Here is a 20,053-nt window from a genome sequence, read left to right on the forward strand (position 1 = left end):
TTGAAGGTATAACGAAAGTATTTATTAGCAAAATGTTTAATGAAGGTATACTACATATAATTGACTCCATGAAATTGTAATTCATTATGAACCATATTCTCAGAATAATAACTAATGAAACGACAAAGTAGAGTATTTCAAAATATATTGGAAGTTCCAAGTTTAAAAAGAAGGCTTAAATTATATATAATCTACATACTAAAAATAAACCATCATACATTTATGTTCAATATACAAAATTAAACAATTGGAATCATATAACTAATAATAACAATAAATTTTAAATACAGAATATTGAAATAATATTTTCTGGTTCTGACATGAATTCAGTTAAATATGTCATAACTAAAGTTACTAAACACAGGCCAGACGTGGAGTTTAATCAAAAAGATCATCGCCCTTTTTCCCTAATGTGGAAGTTGTATATACAATTGTGCACAGGAAAGATATATCTCGATCGAGGAGATCTAAATAATTATTAATAATTAAGTAAATCTCAAAATCATAAAATTAGATAATAAATATACTAATAAAAAAATGTTAGAATTAAATCCATCGTGAAGATTTATTGCAAAAGCTAATTATGTAGTAATGTCCGCCGATATTACTCCTTATTCAGTGTATCAAAAAAGATCACCCCCCGCCGTTATTTATGCTTGTATAACAGCATACTGTTATCATGAAGGATATGCACAATTGCTAATTACAATGCTACACCCAATATAACTACCCCCGATGTTGTGACAATTTGAGTTTCTGAACACCATTTCTTGGAGCTTATGAATCATAGCTAATCCTTAAGTAATAAAAAAGTAATATTTATTGACTATGTAATATTGGAAAACCTAATTATCATGCCCAAGTCTAAGTGAAGAAACTAATGTCAGACAAACTAGTTGCAAACCATCCAAAGCTACTACTCCTGTTGTTGTGACCATTTAAGCACATGTTTTTGCCATTTAAGGAGTTGTGTATCATAATTCTTGATAAGTTTAGCTAAAATAGGATCATATTTTAGGATTAGATTTAAAAAAAAATCAATACTTAATGTTAGATGGTACAAAATTCAAAGTTCCATTTCGTAATTTGGCGTGGATGACTCTAAACATGCTGAAAATTATCTTAACTTCGCAATTTATAATGGGGATATTTCTAGATAAATTTTTTTAACGTAGGATGATTAGCAATGGATAAGGTTATATTACATGCAATAAGCATCTTTGTGAGATCAAAGTTAAAGTCTGACATGAAATCATAAAGTATTCATCGTTAACTTGATTTTATAGATGAATATCCATTCTCTTGTTATGAGATGAGGATAATGAGTGACGTGTAATTCTAGATAGGGCACTAAAGGCACATTTATATCGACAAATCCGACAAGCCATCTTTTTCTCATCCGGTAAGTATTTTCCAAATTCCTGGGCCTCCATTTTCAGAAATCAAGACAGAAGGCGACGTTATTTTAGGCATTTTATTCAGTTCTCTATCGACTATCACCATCTAATATTATATTAATATTGAATAATAAAGGCGGGAATGATAACGTTCTTCATAGAAGAAGAGGTATGTTATTTAATCAATGATGCCATAAGTATTTCTTCTCTTCTCCTCGCACGCTTCTGTATTCTTACCAAAATTATCAACCTTAGTCATCAAATCTATCTATTACATTAATTGTTAGCATTATTATTTTTTCTTGAATAGATTATCACAAATCCAGTTCCACTTTTGTAGTAGTTAAACCACCTAATCTTTTCCTGGTTGAGTGATAGTTACTCAAAAACTTCATGAAATATTCCACTTTAGGGTAAAAACCTTATAACGCTCTATCCTCTTTATCTTTCCAGTCAATGTATACTGTATCCCATATTGTGTCAATTTGAATTTTTGGCATCTTCCAAATTCCTTACAGGCTACATACAAAGACTTCTTCCACGGAAAATTGATCTGAAATGCTCTCCTACATGCTGAAAGCAAAATAAGTTTACAATGAAGTATCACATCTGTATTACCCAAACCACCTGCCCATTTCTCCGTTTGCGATCTCTTATGTATTTTGGTATATTTACGTAGTTAATGCCCACCTTATTCTATTCCTTGGAACACTCCCTATTATAAAGTAGCCAGCTCATAATTTGGATTATACTTGGAACTATCGTTTTATTTCCATATTTGATTCTGTCAAGTGTTTCGAGATAATGTTTTAAAATTACATTAATGAATATAATATAAATACTGTTTTCACTAAAGGCGAGTTACTATATTAGTCGTGCGTGTACAAGTCTAAATATACATTAAATGCGAATGTCTGTGTGAGTATGGGGCGTGGTGTCCGGTAATCAATGCCTAACTAAAGAATTGTTTTACTAAAAAATTTCATGTCGGTTTTTAAGGCTCGCAAGATAGTTCTAGTAACAATTTTTTGGCCTTCAAGGCATTTAGAATTTAAACCTCATAATCTTATTTAAAAAAGTTTGCCAAGATACATAACAACATCCTGCGAGAACAATTCTTTATTTTTTCTATGATACGAAGCAGAAGAGTTCAGAATTATTTTAATATTTCTTAATGTCTAGGCAACGCCGCGCAAACGTACTCTAGTATATATTAAAGGTGGATTTCAGGAAGAAATGGTAAGATAAAAAAAGAGGAAAAGGGTCTAAATGAAAAAATGAATGGCAAGATTCTTTTAAACTGATATCACCTATGTAATATATAATAAGAGAAAAGAAAAATAAACAAACACGACAGTGGTTCCAATTAAAGGAGTGCTAATCACTTAATTCTACATTATTAATTACAATATCATTAGGAATTATGGACTATTCATATTGTACAAGATTCCCCAGCCAAGAAAGGAGTCGACTCTTCTCTTTTGAGGCTTAACTTGGTTTTGGTTTTCTTCTTCGGATAAAGTTTTAATCTGCCATCATTCCAGTAGAAAATGAAATTCAAGCATCTCCTGTTGAGGATAAAGTATCTTAGATCGGATCTGCACGAAGTATTTGGGTACTACAACGCAAATCTTCTACCTTTTTTATTGTTATTTTTCTGGCGTTTTTTACAATAACTGCTCTTAGAAGTTGCTTGGAACTTTTAACGCAAAATTTCATTTTTTCACAATTTTGAAGGAAACAAAAGAAAAAAAGAGGAAAATATTGTATGCAGACTCATGACGAATTTGCTTCAACTCACTTCAAATGTGAGTTTGGATGTGCACAAATGAGTCTGGAAGTATTGCTGAGGTACAGCTAAAAAAAGTTCGATCCATATAAAAAAACACCATACCATAACTTTTGAATCTGAAATATTCAGATATAAACGTTTAGGTATGTTAAAAACGTTATAGGGTGCGCTTCGAACACACACAAAAAAGGAGATTTTTATGAAATACTTGAAATAATGTATTAATTCAAGTCACGGATAATCGTTTATATTTCCAAGTGGTACTTTCAATCCATTTTTGCACTTTACTCAATTCAATTGAAATTATTACATTTGCCCTGACAAAATTTCATGAAGCTGATATTTACCATATTTTTGCAATCTAACTATCCAATTCATTACTTTTTACAATCTCATTTACAGTAAATTTTATCATTCACTTATACTTCCGAAGTGGTACTTTCAATCTTTTTTTTCCAATTTACTCAATTAAATTGAAATTCTAATCCATCAATCACCTGAGAAAATTTCATGAATTACCATATTTGTGCAATTTAACTTTCCAATTTATTAATTTTACAATCTTAGTTACTGAATGTAAAATATTATTCCAATACATAATCTTCACTCCTTATTTGTAGGATTGGACTCGCTATTTCCTACTCGGACTTGATTCCATATTTTAAAAATTTGCAACTCAATTGATCTTACAATGAAATACTTACGTATTTACTTGAATTTGAAAGCTAAAACTCTAACCTTTAATGCATTTGAGACAATTTTTAACAAATTTTCTCATAATATGGAGGTCGATGAAAATATTAAAGAACTTGGACATGTGAGCAAAAACGTAGACTTGCAATCTGTATATGGACTTATTTCCCCCTCTCCTATAGAGCAAGAAAATTTATTCCCGGAAATAAAACGAAATTTCAAAAAATAGAATATTAACAGACACTACAAGTCAAACTGTTTTGATTATCGTTGTTGGATTCGGCTCTAGACTAGGTATTATAATTACTTATCATTCACTATAATTAACTAAAGTAACAGATATTCTATGACGAAATACTCCTTTGAATTCTTCACAACCTTTCAAGAAAAATGCGTTAATCAACCTTGCAAAAAGGCAATAATTAATTAATTCGAAAATCGTGCAATGTTTATATTAGAATATATCAGATTCAAAAGTTATGATATTGTACTTTTTTATATGGATTGAACTTTTTTAGCTATTCTTCCAAATACTTTAAATATACTTACAAACTCATTTGCACACATCTAAACTAACACTTGAAGTGAGTTAAAGCAAATTCCTCATGAGTCTGTGAACAATATTTTCTTCTTTTCCTCCTTGTTCCCCTACAAAATTAAGAAAAAATGAAATGTTGCGTTAAAAGTTTTAGGCAACTTCTAGGAACAGTTATTGTAAAGAACAAACTCTTCCCCATATATCATTTATATATATACGATTAGACGTGTACAAACACGATAGATGTGGTAAATCGTCTTAACACCAATAATGAATTCCTTTACTTTATTTAGTTGTAAAACATAATCATCTACTGCTTTAAACCAAGTTTCCTAACGTGTAGTAATTGATGTTGGAGGTACGGGACCTTTGCAATAAGCACTGAATTTTTGTTTATTGCCACTTGAACGTTAAAATATCTTTTTCATTTAAGATATCAGAAGATTAGCATTAGAAAATTATTGACGACAAAATTCTGATATAGAGAAATTGACTAAAGAATTTCACCGAATGAGATGTAGATGTAGGATGACAACTGTTTCTAACTGTATCTTTCAGTCGATTATTCTGCCTTTTTATGGAACTCCATAGTTAATATTATAGACCTATATTACGATTCTGTAGAAGATCTCGAGAAATTGATGTATAATATATTCTGGAGCAAATAAACAATGATTGACGAGGTCACAAATCTTGATGTGAAGGGGGATCTACTTCAATTAAAGACGATGATATTCACCGAGTGAGGAGCAAAGAGGTGAGATCCTTAGATCTTGAAGTTGAAGAGAGGGTTAGAAGTTGTGCAGATTGGATATCCTCCAAATGGGAAAAATATTTAGGATATGGAAGGATGGGTAGATTCATAAATCCAAATGATTCCTGGTTAAGAGCCATCCAATCCATCATGAATAATGGAATATTTTACACTTAGTCCAACATAAACATTTGAATATTAATTAGTAATAATATAAATAGCTATTATAAAAAGTCAACAGTAGTATGACGTTTTTATTATAACTCAAACATCAGCAGTTAACGCCACACACAAACATTATTACTATATATTTTTCTAAATACACAAAGGTGTGCCATTTGTGTTCATCCAATTTTTTTTTCTTAGTATTTCCATTCTGTGTCATAGATCTATAATCACGTTTCTCAGATCAAATTAGAGTTATTAATGTAATCATTACATCGGAATAAGTAATATACAAATAAATTGTCTATAAATATTAGGTACATTATTACGCTAATTTATAAAATTTATATGTTTTTAACTATTATAAATATTTAATCTTTATGAAATGTTAAATTGTTTTGGTACTTTTAGATGTTTAAGAGCTATTAATTACCTAAAAAGAAGGTTTCTTTTTTTAATTTCCAGTTCCACTTCGGTGAAGATTTATTTTCATACTAGAGATCAGTTTTTATTGGTTACTAACTATCAGCTAAGTTATAAAATGTTTTCAAATACAACTATGCAAAGTCAGTTAACATATCAAGAAGTTTGGTTGAGTAAAAAATCATTTTCTTCAAACCAAGAAAGATGTCTAGAAAAGTCTTACGATTCGTGTCTCTACAATGAAGTGGGGAGAAGAATGATTACAGAAATTGGTTGTGTTTCTATGTGGTTGGCTAATTATGATTTTCTAGCCTGTGAAAACTTAAATGACTCAAAAAAAGCATGGAATTTAGGTAACTGAAACTGATATCAATGATATGTTATGTTGTCATTATTATGTCATGCAGTATTTCCAATTTAATATCAGGAAATAACCGTAAAAAAGATATTATAAGGAACAATTACAGGGTCAAATATTGTGAGTATAAATTTATAATAAGGATGAAATTTATTTTTGCGTGAAAAATTAACAACTGATCTAAATTTTTTTCTCATTCATCTTAATTTTGAAATATCCGGTTTAATATTAATTCGAAAATTATTCTTGACAGTCATTTTTCAACAAAAAGGGGTTTTATTGATTCTGTATATTGTTCTGAACTTAACATATTTCCTTTTTATGGCTGAAAAATGAAGAAAAACAACACTCTTCTTTGCACCTTTATAACTTAATTTCATTTTTCTGAATAAGGAATATCATAGCTTATATTATAAAAAAATGTTCAATTTTTTCTTTAAAAAAATATGCATCTAAACAGATTTTTGTTCGATTTTGTATTTTTTGAGTGATCTTATTTTTTATGGGGGTATAATAGCAAAGATAAAGCATAATTTTATTGTCCTTTACGATTTCAATGTCTTATCATGACGTCATACCCCGTAATAAATAATAACCATTAAGATCATATAATACCGCCCTTAGTAAATTCAAATATAATAATTATTAATTATATTTAAAATATATATTCTTCGTGAATGGATTTCTTCATTGTTTCAATCCTGGAATCTACTTCCTAATGAATGAGCTGACTTTACTATCCTACGAAATATGGTTCTTATTCTTGGATAAATTTTCATGCTGTCATCTCTTGTGGAATGCAAAATACGAATTCCAGCATCTATTTAGAGTATCTTCCTCCCATTCCCTTCATCTTACATTGGCACTAAGTTTTGGAGAGTACAGATGTTGAATTCTTCCGATCCTAATGAAGGAAGAATGATCTTATGCCTGATCAATTGTCAAAATTGCAAAAACATCTCAATTTCAAACTTTTCTCATTAAGAATTACTCAATTGCTTAAATATGTTGTTTATAACCTCACATTGTGGTAGTACCTAATTAAAAACTCATAATTATATATTCCACATCTAAAGCCTTTTATTTTACAGTGAATTGATTCCTTAATAGTTTCAAACCTTGAATATATTTATGGATAGATTTTCGCCCAAGGAAGGAGTCAACTGTACTCTCTTATGAAGCTTAATTTGATTGTTTTTTTCGAACAATTTCCCATCCTACCATCATTCCCAGAATTCGAGCATCTTTTGATAAGAATAATGTATCTCAGATATTGTTTTTCTTCAAATTCTTAGAGAATATGGAAGCCTTTCCTTGTTTAATTAATGAAGGTAGATCTAAGCAATTTAAAACAACATATAAATTAATGAAAATGGGGGACATTTTCCATGCGGCGGTAAAAATTATTTAAATATTATCATTATCAAATAAAAAACAGGAAATCTAACAACAAAAATTATTATATGATATATCGTTGTACATAAAAAAATATGCAAGGTAATAAGTAACCCCTTTGTTTACCCTATAAAATAATTAACATTACTGCTTGCAAAAAATATGCATTAGTTTATAAATAGCCGTGACCATATAATTAGATTATACACAGTTTTAAATAAGATATATTTATAGAAATTTTGCAATAAGACAAATGGTTGATATCGGCAAACATTCAGCGACTGAGAAAGACAAAAATATCAAGAAAGAATTGATTTTTTGACAGAAATTTTCAACTTACAACTGAAAACTAAACTGATATTTGTGAAACAATAGGTGGAAATAAAAAAAATGGATAACATTAATTATTTGATCTATATCTGCTTCAAGGCTATAGGATCACAAGAGAAAAACTGCAAAACACTAGCCAATAGTATTAGTTTATTCCTTAAAAAAATAATCAGTTTTAGTTTTATATTATATAATTTAGTCATTGTACTCTTTTATTTTCGGCTCTAAATTGGAATTTTGTATATTTCTCAGAAGAATGTCCTTTCTTCAGCATCTCTATGAACTTATTACAAGGGAGGTTGATGATTGTCTTAAAAATAAGATTAAAAGGAATTTCTGATGTTCAGGTATTTCCAGAATACTTTTAACAGAATTCTGATCATTTAGGGAAGCAATTACATGTTTAAAATTTTATTTACATGTTCTAATAATACAAAAGAAAAATGTGTCGGCATAGCTCGATGAACTTGGAAATCTCCCCAATATAAGTTTTAGAGATAATTCTCTGAAATCAAAAGTAGTCTCCCTGCTCGATCCTCATTAGAAGGATAGCCCTCATTTATCAATTTATAAATGTGAAAGTCTTTGCACAATGATAAATAAAAAATTGGTAGTAGTATATAACATTCTTGGCATTTTGTGACTTATATAACACACCTTGCTATATATACCCTGATATGTAAAAGACGACGCCTTTACATCTTACAGTGTCACTGATTTTAATATTGAGCAGCACTTAATTCACTCTTTGTACAAATTCATAAAGAACTTTTTAAATGCAATACTACATTATCAGAGATTAAAAGATGGCCAAATCACATTTGTCCGTTAAATATTTATTACTGCTTGCCATACATACATAAAATAAAATTTACAAATATAAGGCAACAAACAAGACCACACAACAGGGTATTTTTGCTACTACAGCAGATTCTAATACCTTTTTTACATTAAAATTTTGTTATATAATATTTTTTATTTGTTTAGATTTCATAATTTTTAAAATATGAATGTCTTTGATTTCTTCATTCATTGTTTGATGTCTCTCGTAAGATAGGGTAGGACATCTATTGATGAGATGGTCTGCACTTTGCAATTATTTCATAAATACATTTTAATTTGATCTTATATCCTTCTACTTTCTTAGGGGGGCAAGAATTCCCGGCATTTGACTATTAACATTACTTATATTCAATATTGCACTAAGGTTAGCGGCAAACTACTGTCTTTATTAGAGGGAGATATTATGACAATAATGATTAGAAAATAATGAATAAAACAGTAGAAAGAGCAAACACAACAACAGTTTTTCTTTTTCTAGTCACAAAACAGTTATTTATACAAACTTGAAGGAAAGCTTGTAATGAGTCATCATTAAAGAAGTATCAGTGTAACGAAAAAACTAAGTTGTCCGATTAGAAAAGGAAAAACGGTTGATATGTGTCCTCTTTTTTCTTTTTTCTTGATTATTTCAAAGGTTGTTGGGGTCATAGCCCTATAATAAGAGATATGATAATAGACTTGAGCTCCCCCTTGAGTCAATCTTATGTAACTACAATTGCTTTATCAACTTAAATTCATTAGATTGAAAGTAGAAAAAAACCTAATAAAATCATTAATAAATGATAACATTATTTTTTTAAAAACATAATATGTTCATTTTAGTTTAAACAACTCATTCAAATTATATAATCTTACGAGTGCGACAGAAGATTAGACAACTTTTCAATTTTAAATACTCTCAATAAATATGAAAACTAATATTTACAGAGAATGTTTGCTTGCAATTATAAATGACCATAAATATATATCAAATAAAGGTTTTATGCCAATAAGGAATTGCCTTTTTTAGTAAACATTTATTCTTATGAACTTCCAATTTTTAATTAGATTTGACAATTATTTTATACAATATTTTTAAATTTCTTTGCTTCATAAACTTTTTCTTTTCTAAATCTAATTTTAATTATTGATTTTTTTCTCTCAGAGAAGCAACTGGAATTATAATTATATTCTAGAATAAATTTTTATTAATTTTCAGTGGAAGTTATAGAAAATGAAGCAAATGCATGTAATTAAAAAAATGATAAGACATGCCAATATTTTCAATCTAAAATGAACTGAATGATGGAAAAAAAACTTGATTTTATAAACTTTTGATATATAAAAAATCGAATTTATAAGGAAAAAGATGATACTAAAATAATAATATTTTTTTTTTTAGAAAAATATTAATTTTGATGTTTCTCTCATGAACATACTACGACTATAAACTATATGTAACTTTTTTACCCTCTTTTATAATTTTGGCATAAAAGTTACATATAGTTTCAGTAGTCGTAGTATAATTCCAATAGCCATTTCGGTGATATATTTTTCAATTTTTGTCATCATCTTAAATCTTTGATCATTGATCTAAAAATGATTTGCACGTTCGAAAATTCCTCCAAAAAAATTTAGAGCCGTAAACGATTCCATTTGAAGACGTATAATTTATGAGGATATCAGGCTCGTCCAATCGCTTGTAGACTTTTCTTCATTATATAGAATGACTTGAATTCATTACAATGAGAATGACTCTTAAATGTTCTACATAAACAATGCCAACCAAATAAGCGAAGTAATTCATTTAACCTAAGTCGAAAGAGTGAATACAAATGAATTCAGGATCCTAAATCTTTTCTTCTTGTGAAATTCTTTGATCATTGTCGATTCCTCTAGCGATACAAAAACAGAGAATCATTTTCCCCATAACTTATCCGTGTTTTTAATGTAGAAATTGGGTTGGAGTAACCATTTTTAAGGAGTTCTTCAGTTCTTTATGAGAAGGTGTTGGATTTTTATATCTTACTTGGGCAATTATATTCTCAACACAGTCTTGAGTAAATCTAGATCCAAATACATAAGAAAAATCTGCTTGAGATAATAAGAAGTGGGATACCTCAATGTAGGATATGGTTGAAAGTATAATTCCTTTTTGTACTGTCTTCCAAGTACATTCATTTATGTTTCCTATTCCTATAGAAGCTAGTTAATTTGCAATAATCTTGAAAGAAAATCACGGCCGAATCAAACTTTTTTATGTTGGTCTAACTTAGCGCTGTTCTCCAGTTTCTTTATGTCATTAAATCAAACTAGTAACCAACTGGCTCACAAAACTAAGCAGCCTTTAAATAAGATTCCGGATATCAAATTTATCAACCAAAAATCTTATTGCTCTTTCAGTTACATGAATAAGAAGTTCCGAAGCAAATGAAACATTCATCTTTTCAAAATTTCCAAGATTAATACTCTTGGAAGAATGACGAGGCTGGAATTTGAGCTCCCTATCTCTTTAGAATAATATTAAATCTTGGAAAGACTGTAATGATATCGTAGATGGGGAGAGTTTATACATAGATACTATGTCTGCTGCCAGTGTCTGGGCCATTAGTAAGATGGTTACGTAAGTTTTTAAGAAATGAGGAACACTAGCAGAAATGAAAAGATCCTTCAAGGGCAAATACAAGAGTATGTGTGGCCAAATCATCGCTTGACGGCTTACGGGTATCGAAACCTCTTATTAATTGGTCACCAACATCATATTCGAGAGCTGATTTAATTGACATTTCGTCCATTACAATACAACAATACTTGTTGCTATCTTCCATGGTTTGGGTCTTCATTTGGAGCTGGCTCATTACAGTATGGAAAATTCCTCGTTGAAAATCGATGTGCTTCAGGGTTCACTGAAGAGTCTCATGGATTGGAAGTGGATAACCATGACTAATTAACATATGATATCCACTTGTCCCACAGGCTAACCTCCATTGGAGAGATTTCTTAATCGTCTTATCTGACCATGCCTTCTCTTTTGAGGTCTGACTCAATAGATTTATCTGGTCTGAGTTGAAAATATTTATTGGAAATTTTTCAGATAAACATATTCCTCTTTACAATTTTTCTTATGTTAATTTACTTTCTCTTTCCTCATCTGATTTTCTAAAATTCCATGTTTTTCTTTGCAGAATAGGCTTCACGTGGCTGAATAGGGTAGGAAAAGCCCCAAAACAAAGATTTCTTATCGGTTTGGTGTGGACCAATCTTTGAAATTGGCTTCTTTCGTAGTGCTTTGAGCACCACAGAGAATGGAATGAGTGGAAGGCTTCCAATTGGCCCTTTTCATTTGTAGTATCCATTTCTTTGAGATACTCTTATCCTTTGGAAAGGCAAAAAGCACAGCATCTTTGTCTCGAGATTTGCTCCAGCCTTTAACAGCACTTCACGAAGGCATTTCTATCCTAATTTTGGGATTTCATGGCAATTTATTGGAAAAATTACTTTGTCTTCACTGTTAATAAAACTTAAATAAGGCCACAAATTTATTACGACTGATTGCCAGCTGACGCCAGGCACTTTGCTTGGTCTCGTAACTCTTCTTATAGGGCTCTGGTGGGGGTGTTAATATCTCCCACTAAAAGAAGAATTCTCCTTGTTCTTTGGTTTAAATTGATTTAAACATTCATAATAAAATAAATATATATGAATTAAAATATTATTCTAATATTTTTCCTACACTAATGCTTTTTTAAATGTAATAGGTTCTCCTCTTTATATCAGGAAATTCATTTGCTCCCCACAAAATTATATAAACGACAGCTAATATTAAAAAAGGGCTTAATTCAGTAGTACCATATGCCTCACTCCCACCTTCTTATCGCGCCCTGGCAAATATCCCATCTCTACTCATCATTTTAGCCAAGAATATCTTTTACTCCAGGAATTGAAATTTAAAGACGAGCATGTGTATTCCACAAGAGTTACGTGTTATTGATTTTCTTATTAATTGCTACAGTATATTATTAAATGTTATGTCATTCATTTATCATCTTTTCACTTTCAATACTCATTGCAAGTTAAAAAATGGGTAAAAATAGCATATTCACTCTTCGGGATTGTAGAACTGGATACCAATCAACTAAAAGTAAAGAAACTAATTTCAAAATCACATTGCATTACACAAAAATGCAGTATTATGTTCCCTTCACTTAAAGAAATTATTCGAAGCTGAAAAAAAAATTAGACTTTTGAGTCTTTTTCACTTTCTAAAATGTCTATAAAAGAACTAAAATGTTCTTCTGTTAAAGCTGAAGATCCGGATCAATTTGCAAAAATTGTGAATCAAGCCTTTCCGAATATTGACATCAACGACTCTATTTTCTACGATATTAAAGGAGTTGTCTTTTATATATCCGGATATATAGCAAGGTCTATTATTAAAGTCCAATGATTCACCACCAATTTTGATCAAACAAATGAAGAAAGTGATTTAGTAGAGCTCAACCATTTAAAAGAAAATTTGTTAAGTATGAATAATAGAGGTGGATTAGTTACAATTTCTGATATAGCATATCTATCTTTGTCTTCGCTGCTATGACCATATATAGAAATTATGAATAATGATGAAACAAGTTCATTATTTTTTTCTTTCAGTGAATCAAATGACTAATTTTCAAACATGTATCTTATTCGAATGTATGAGCAAACAGAATTTAGTTCCATACTTACAATTGTATGTCATGAGGGTTATTTCTTTGTAGATTTGTTTTCGTCATATATCAAAAGAGTTATTTAATGTAATGATCAAAAATTTTATATCTAAAATTAATGACTCAATACATTTTAGTAAAATATAAAAGCATATATTTAAAGAGAAAAATTGTACGTAATCCAAAAAAATTCTAAATTATCTTCCAGTAACTTATAGTGGTAACACTAACATATTAATTGATTTGTCATTTCGTGCTTAGTTTTAGTAAAATATATTCATATTCAAAAACGAAATTGTCCAAAAGTATTTTTCAAGACAATTAGTAGAGCTGAGAGATAAGCTCGAGTGAAGTTGAGAGTCTTTGGACCCGTGAATTAATGAGTTTCGAGCCTCGATTCCTATTCAAATTTTTACCTTGTCTACGAGCTCTAATCGAGTTAAGAGTCTTTTACATCAAGTCCTAGTCAAATTTCTTTTTTCTACTCCAAATCTAGTCCTGGTGGAGTTTGAATTGCCAATTTAATAAGAGGTAAGTGCAACTAGTGTTGATTGAATTGCTCAAGTAAAGTTTCAAAAGTAAAGTCCAATATAATACGACTCTAAGTCAAGTCGCGAGTTTTTGGGTACGTATGTTAGTGAGTTTCAAGCCTTGAGTCTTATTAAAATCTGAACCTTGTCGATCTTTACAACGGATTCTAGACGAGTTACAAGTCTATCATATTAAGTGCTAGTCAAATCTGAAATTTCTTTTTTCTAGTCCAAATCGAGTCCTCCTAGATTTGGAAGTCCCAATTTAATAAGAGTTAACTACATCCCATTTTCGAGCTTGCACTTTTGATTAGTAAATAATAATTATGATTAATTGATGACAAAATAAAAAATAATATTTTATTCACTTCACTTCTATGTATGCAATGTAACTAAAGAAAACAGCACGCACTTTCATTAGGTTGCGTGAGCCATTCAAGTCCTGTAATAAAATATGTCTTTGCATTTTAGTAAACAAATTGTTACAAAAATGGGAGGTTGTGTTAAAACTTCCGAGCAATTTCTAAGAGGAAATATTTCTAATTTTCATATTGTAAAGTATGCCAGATGAATAACAATAAAAAAAAGGTAAGAAAATAGGGATTGAAAAATATACCTTACGCACCTATGTGAACCCACATAAATAATGTAATAAGTTATTGTTTAAATATTTATATAATTTCATTAAATATGGAACACAGTTTTATGTTAAATCTGTTTCAGACTTGTCTAAAAAATTAATTATTAAGTGATGATAATAATTAATCAATAATAATCGAAGAGAAGGGCTAATATATAGACCGTATTTCAATTACGGTTTAAGTGAAAATTAGGCATTTTTCAAAAAGATAAAAAGAATAATTATCATATTTAACAATATATAACAAATATATACAGCAGCAGATGGAAAGTGAAAAATTAGCTATGGAGGAAGATGGGAGGTGTATATTCTGGCAGCCTATTGCTGGAGCATAAACATAGATTGCATTGAATTTGAACAAACAAACAAAATTATACAAGAAACTTTTATAATAAATATATACGTTATTGTAAATTGATATATATGTACACTTTTTGAAATTATATTTGGTGTTGCTATTATTGTATCTGATATATCATTGTCTTCAGAAATCCTAAGTTATTTTTTTTACTAATTAACTCAAAATATTACATATATTAATTTGTGATAAAATGGATATGTTGAATTGGAAACTGTATGTGGTATATGTAAATATAATAAAATAAAAGATTAGGTACATTAGATAATCAGAACACGAATATTCTATATAAGTTATTGTACTAACTGGAGTAATATGAGACATTTTTTCAAAGCCACCTATATTTTTTAATATATTATCTCCATGAACCTAGAACTTTAAAAGTAGATTTATTTTTCACGTTTTGTATTTTTTTTTTTTAGCGCTTATCTCTCTAAAAAAAAATATTTGAAGTTACAGGCCTTTTTTGAAAACTTGCAATTGCCCCATATTATCCCAGGCTCAGGGTAATACAAGACACCAATGCTGTATTAGTATAAATGAAAGTAAACTATTTATTGTTTTTATTTAGCTACAAATTAGGTAATAATTTATCAAAAAGGATTAAATGATTGATAAAATGACTTAAATAGCACATATAATGTGGGCAACAAGTAGATATGTTACAAAATGCCGATTTATGGAGAGGAAAAATCATACAGGAGGCGTGCACAGAAGTCTATAAGTGTTTTAGGGATGTCCGTAGAAATACAGGATGTTTATTACTTTAATTGGGTCTTAATTGGGTCAATTTGACGTTTTTTATATTTAATGTAGATAAATTCTTATTCTTTCACCTGGTTTAATTTTTTTCAATACGTTGCTTCGTTTAATCGTACTACTTGATGGAAAATAAGTCATCTAAAGATCTGAAAATCATGAATAAAGTATAATAGATCAAATAAAAGTTATAATATAGTGTGTTTCATATTACCCCACAGAGTCATTTAATATATTTTATTATGTTACTAAACAATTTATCATCATAGAAACGAATGCTTATTACCACATAATTCTTTACGTTATATTCTATGTTTACAATTTAAAAAAAGGTAAATATAATAAATATCTTGTTGATATGGGTGACACAATTAGCTTGAATTCCATAAGAGTAAACGATTATGTCACATGTCAAAACAAAGTGACTCTAAAATGAATAGTAAAGTGTATATAAGGGTGTCCCATATTACTCACGGGCCAATATTACCCACTTACCCCTATTAATAAAATTGAAATATATTAAAAATAACAAACAAAAACATTTGAGTAAATTGAGATACAAATTATAAATATAGACGTACTTCTAATTTGACAATTGCTAGGGTATAAGATTATTCTTCATTCATCCTTGATTTAAATATATACATACAAAATTTGTGTTTCCCAGTATAATCAGTTCTTTTCCTTTACTTTTCTTGTCTACATTTCTTTATAAACCAACGTCAATCATGCTATAAAATCATTTTGCAGGAAATGTAATGCTTGTAAATGCAAACAAATTATGTTTGCAACCTTGCAGTTTCCATTTAATTAACATTGGAGCAAGAAATAAGTTTGACTATCTAACCCAAAAGCAATATAACTCTACATCTCTTCAATATATATATTTCACTCCGACGTTCATATTACAGGAGGAATCGGTTCTGTACTCCTTTCTTAGTATGATAGCAGAAATTGGTGGATATGTTGGATTATTACTTGGTGTTTCCATCAGAGAAGTATATTTAATATGTAACTTTTCAAAAATTATTAAAAAATACATATTTGATAGAAATTAAATTCAGTTGTTCTCATAACCATACTAAGCCTACTTTAACTTTTCTTAATATTTTTATCTTACAAATTATAAAAAAAAAAAATACATTTAAAAAATATATAGTTTTTATAAAATATTGTGGTTTTTTTTTACATTGTGACGTTACAAATAATAAAGCCCACGAATTTTGTTTGATCCTTACAGTTTAACAAAAACTCTAGCGAACCTACAGCACGTTTTTCTAGTTGTCAAAAGTAGACTACATTAAATTTTCTTTCAAAGGGCAAATAATTTGAATTGCATTGAATGAAAGAAAATTATTTTTTTGGACACAATCTAAGAATATAAATTGGAGGAATCGGAAATATATACTTGGCTAGTTGTATAATAGGATATTTCCTTTCTTAAGTCGAAGAAAGCTTAATTTAATTTTTACAAATTATTCAGTATTTCCTCATTTTTATTTATAAAAGAACTGGAAGGAAACAAAACCTTTGAATGAAAAGGTTCATTTTTCCAAGTCTTGAAAGACAGCTACAAGGATTGTTTAAAAGGAGGGGAAAAAACAACAACAAAACTTCAGACACAACTCATATGTCTATTGAATGAGCAGTAAGTTTTTTCTTTACTATTTTTTTTTAAATTCCCCCCTATGCGTTATAAGTTGTTATTTTAATCTATTGTTTGTTGCTTGAAAAATTTGAGTTATATTAGGATATGACCAAGGTTAATAGAAAGATAAAGTTATACCATAACGCGTATACGACTGATATTTGACTTCTCCCACGCTTTTTAATATTGACGGCAATTAGGATGAGTGGTTTCGTGTGTTGTCAAAATTTTTCTTGTCCAGCAGGCGGTATGGTACATTAAATTGAAAAATCTAGCAATAGTGACGTCATAGACGATGAGTGATTTTTGTTTTGTCAAAATCTGCCTGTCTTGGCCAGCAGTCGGTACAATACATTCGATTGAAGATTCTAGCAAGCCCCATTACATGATGGTCTAACCTTGTATTTCTATTAACCTCGGGTATGACTTGGAACGATAATCATTATAATCCCCATAAATTATAATTGGGGAAAACATTAAATTACTAATATTTAGCAGACAAATGAAGGTATTTATTTTCAACTTTTAATTATAATTAGTATCTATATCTCAAGACTGATTAGGATTATGACCGACCATAGTCCTAAGCTCTTGAAGGTTAGTGAATATATTGGAAAATGTAACAGATACTTTCTTGAGTATACTAATAGGGAATGTATAAATATGGTCTTGTTTGGAGCTATATCTATCTAGCTTATCTGTCCATGGTCAGGTCAATGAACAATACGCATCATGTTCCATTTTAGAACTCTGAATTTATTGAGTATCAGTGCCATTTAATCATTAACTTCTGAGCATACATAATTTCTTGAAATCTTTTGGAAAAAGTGAAGAAAAAGTATATTGCTTTTACATTTATAATCACAAAACATCATAATATAAATATATTAAAAATTGTTATAAATAACTAAGGGTGATAATTTTGGTAAGAATAGAAAAGCGTGCGAGGGGAAGAGAAGAAATACTTATGGCATCATCGATTAAATAATATATATCTTCTTCTATCAATCAAGAACGTTATAATTCCCGCCTTTATTATTCAATATTAATATAATATTAGATGGTGATAGTCGATAGAGAATTGAATAAAATAACGTCGCCTTCTGTCTGGATTTATGAAAATGGAGGCCCAGGAATTTGGAAAATACTTGCCGGACGAGAAACACATAGCTTGTCGGATTTGGTGATATAAATGCGCCTTTAGCCCCCTGTCTAGAATTAAACACCAATAATTATCCTCATCTCATATCAAGAGTATGTATATTCATCAAAAAAATCAAGTTAATAATGAATACATCAAGTCATACTTTAACTCTGATCTCACAAAGATGCTTATTGCATGTAATATAACCTTATCCATTGCTAATCATCTACGTTCAAAAAAATTATGGAGAAATACACGGGTAAACCTATCCCTTCCCGAGGAGCCATCATTAAATTAATGGAGGATGTTGGTACTGATGTCATTTATAGAAATACATATAAAAATGTTTTGAGTCATCCACACCAAATGACAATCAAGTTATCAGTAAAAAGTATAAAATATTTACTAATTTCGAAATGGAACTCTGAATTTTGTACTATCTAACAGTAAGTATTCAATTTTTTTTAAATCTAACTATAAATATGATTCTATTTTAGCTAAACATATGAAGAATTATGATACACAACTCATTAAATGGCAATAACAACTGCTTAAATGTTAACAACAACAGGGGCAGTAGCTTTGGATGGTTCGCAACTAGTTTGTTTGAGACTAGTTTCTTCACTTAAATACTTGGGTATGATAATTAGGTTTTCTAATATTACATAGTCCTTAAATATTACTTTTCTTATCACTTAAGTATTAGCTATGGTTGATAGGCTCTAAGAAATGGTGTTCAGAAAACTCATAAAAGGCAAAACAACTGCTTAAATTGTCACAACAACGGGGGTAGTTACATTGGGTGTAGTATTATAATTAGCAATTGTGTATATCCTTCATGATAATAGTATGTTGTTATATAAGCATAAATAACGAGGAAAATAACTTTTTTGATGCCCTTAATAAGGAGTAATATCGCCGGACATTACTACATAATTAGCTTTTGCTCTAAATCTTTAAGACGAATTTATTTCTAACATTTTTTATATTAGTATATTTATTGTCTAATTTTATGATTTTGACATTTACTTTATTATTAATAATTAGTTAGATCTCATCGGTAGAGATATATCTATCCTGTGCACAATTGTATATAGCAACTTCCACATGAAGAAGAGGGGCGATTATCTTTTTGATTAAACTCCACGTCTCGCTTGTGTTTTGCAACCTAAAGTTATAACATATTGACATATTGAACTGGATTCCTATGTCAGAACAAGAAAATATTATTTGGATCAATCTATTATTTCAACATTCTGTATATATAATTTATTGTTATTAGTTATATGATTCCAATTGTTTAATTTTGTATATTTAACATAAAGTTATGATGGTATATTTTTTGTTATGTAGATTATATTTAATTAAAGCCTTCTTTTTTAAACTTGCAACTTCAAATATATTTCGAAATACTCTACTTTGTCGTTTCATTAGTTATTATTCTGAGAATATGGTTCATAATGAATTACAATTTTCATGGAGTGTGACGTTAAAAAATCTAATGTAACGGATAAAAAACGTCTAAGTCAATTATACGTAGTATATCTTCATTTAACATTTTGCTAATAAATACTTTCGTTATACCCTCAAAAATCATAATA

At 29.3% G+C, this 20,053-nt stretch overlaps 1 protein-coding gene and 1 long non-coding RNA gene across 2 annotated transcripts in view; one reads left to right on the forward strand and one right to left on the reverse strand.

Annotated features, from left to right (window-relative positions):
* Positions 1-6,587: 6,587 nt before the first annotated feature.
* LOC139906860 (uncharacterized) lies at positions 6,588-19,869 on the forward strand. Its single transcript, XR_011782960.1, has 2 exons — positions 6,588-19,089; positions 19,153-19,869. It is a non-coding gene; the product is annotated as an uncharacterized lncRNA (long non-coding RNA).
* Positions 19,419-20,053, reverse strand: part of PKD (serine/threonine-protein kinase D3) — a 46,709-nt gene continuing 46,074 nt past the window's right edge. Inside the window, exon 15 of the mRNA XM_071892387.1 lies at positions 19,419-19,657. Coding sequence (XP_071748488.1) covers positions 19,627-19,657 — 31 coding nt within the window. The 3' untranslated portion in view covers positions 19,419-19,626. The remainder of the gene's footprint in view (positions 19,658-20,053) is intronic.

Source organism: Lepeophtheirus salmonis, chromosome 12 (genome assembly GCF_016086655.4).
Source record: "Lepeophtheirus salmonis chromosome 12, UVic_Lsal_1.4, whole genome shotgun sequence".
Classification (NCBI taxonomy): Eukaryota; Metazoa; Arthropoda; class Copepoda; order Siphonostomatoida; family Caligidae; genus Lepeophtheirus; species Lepeophtheirus salmonis.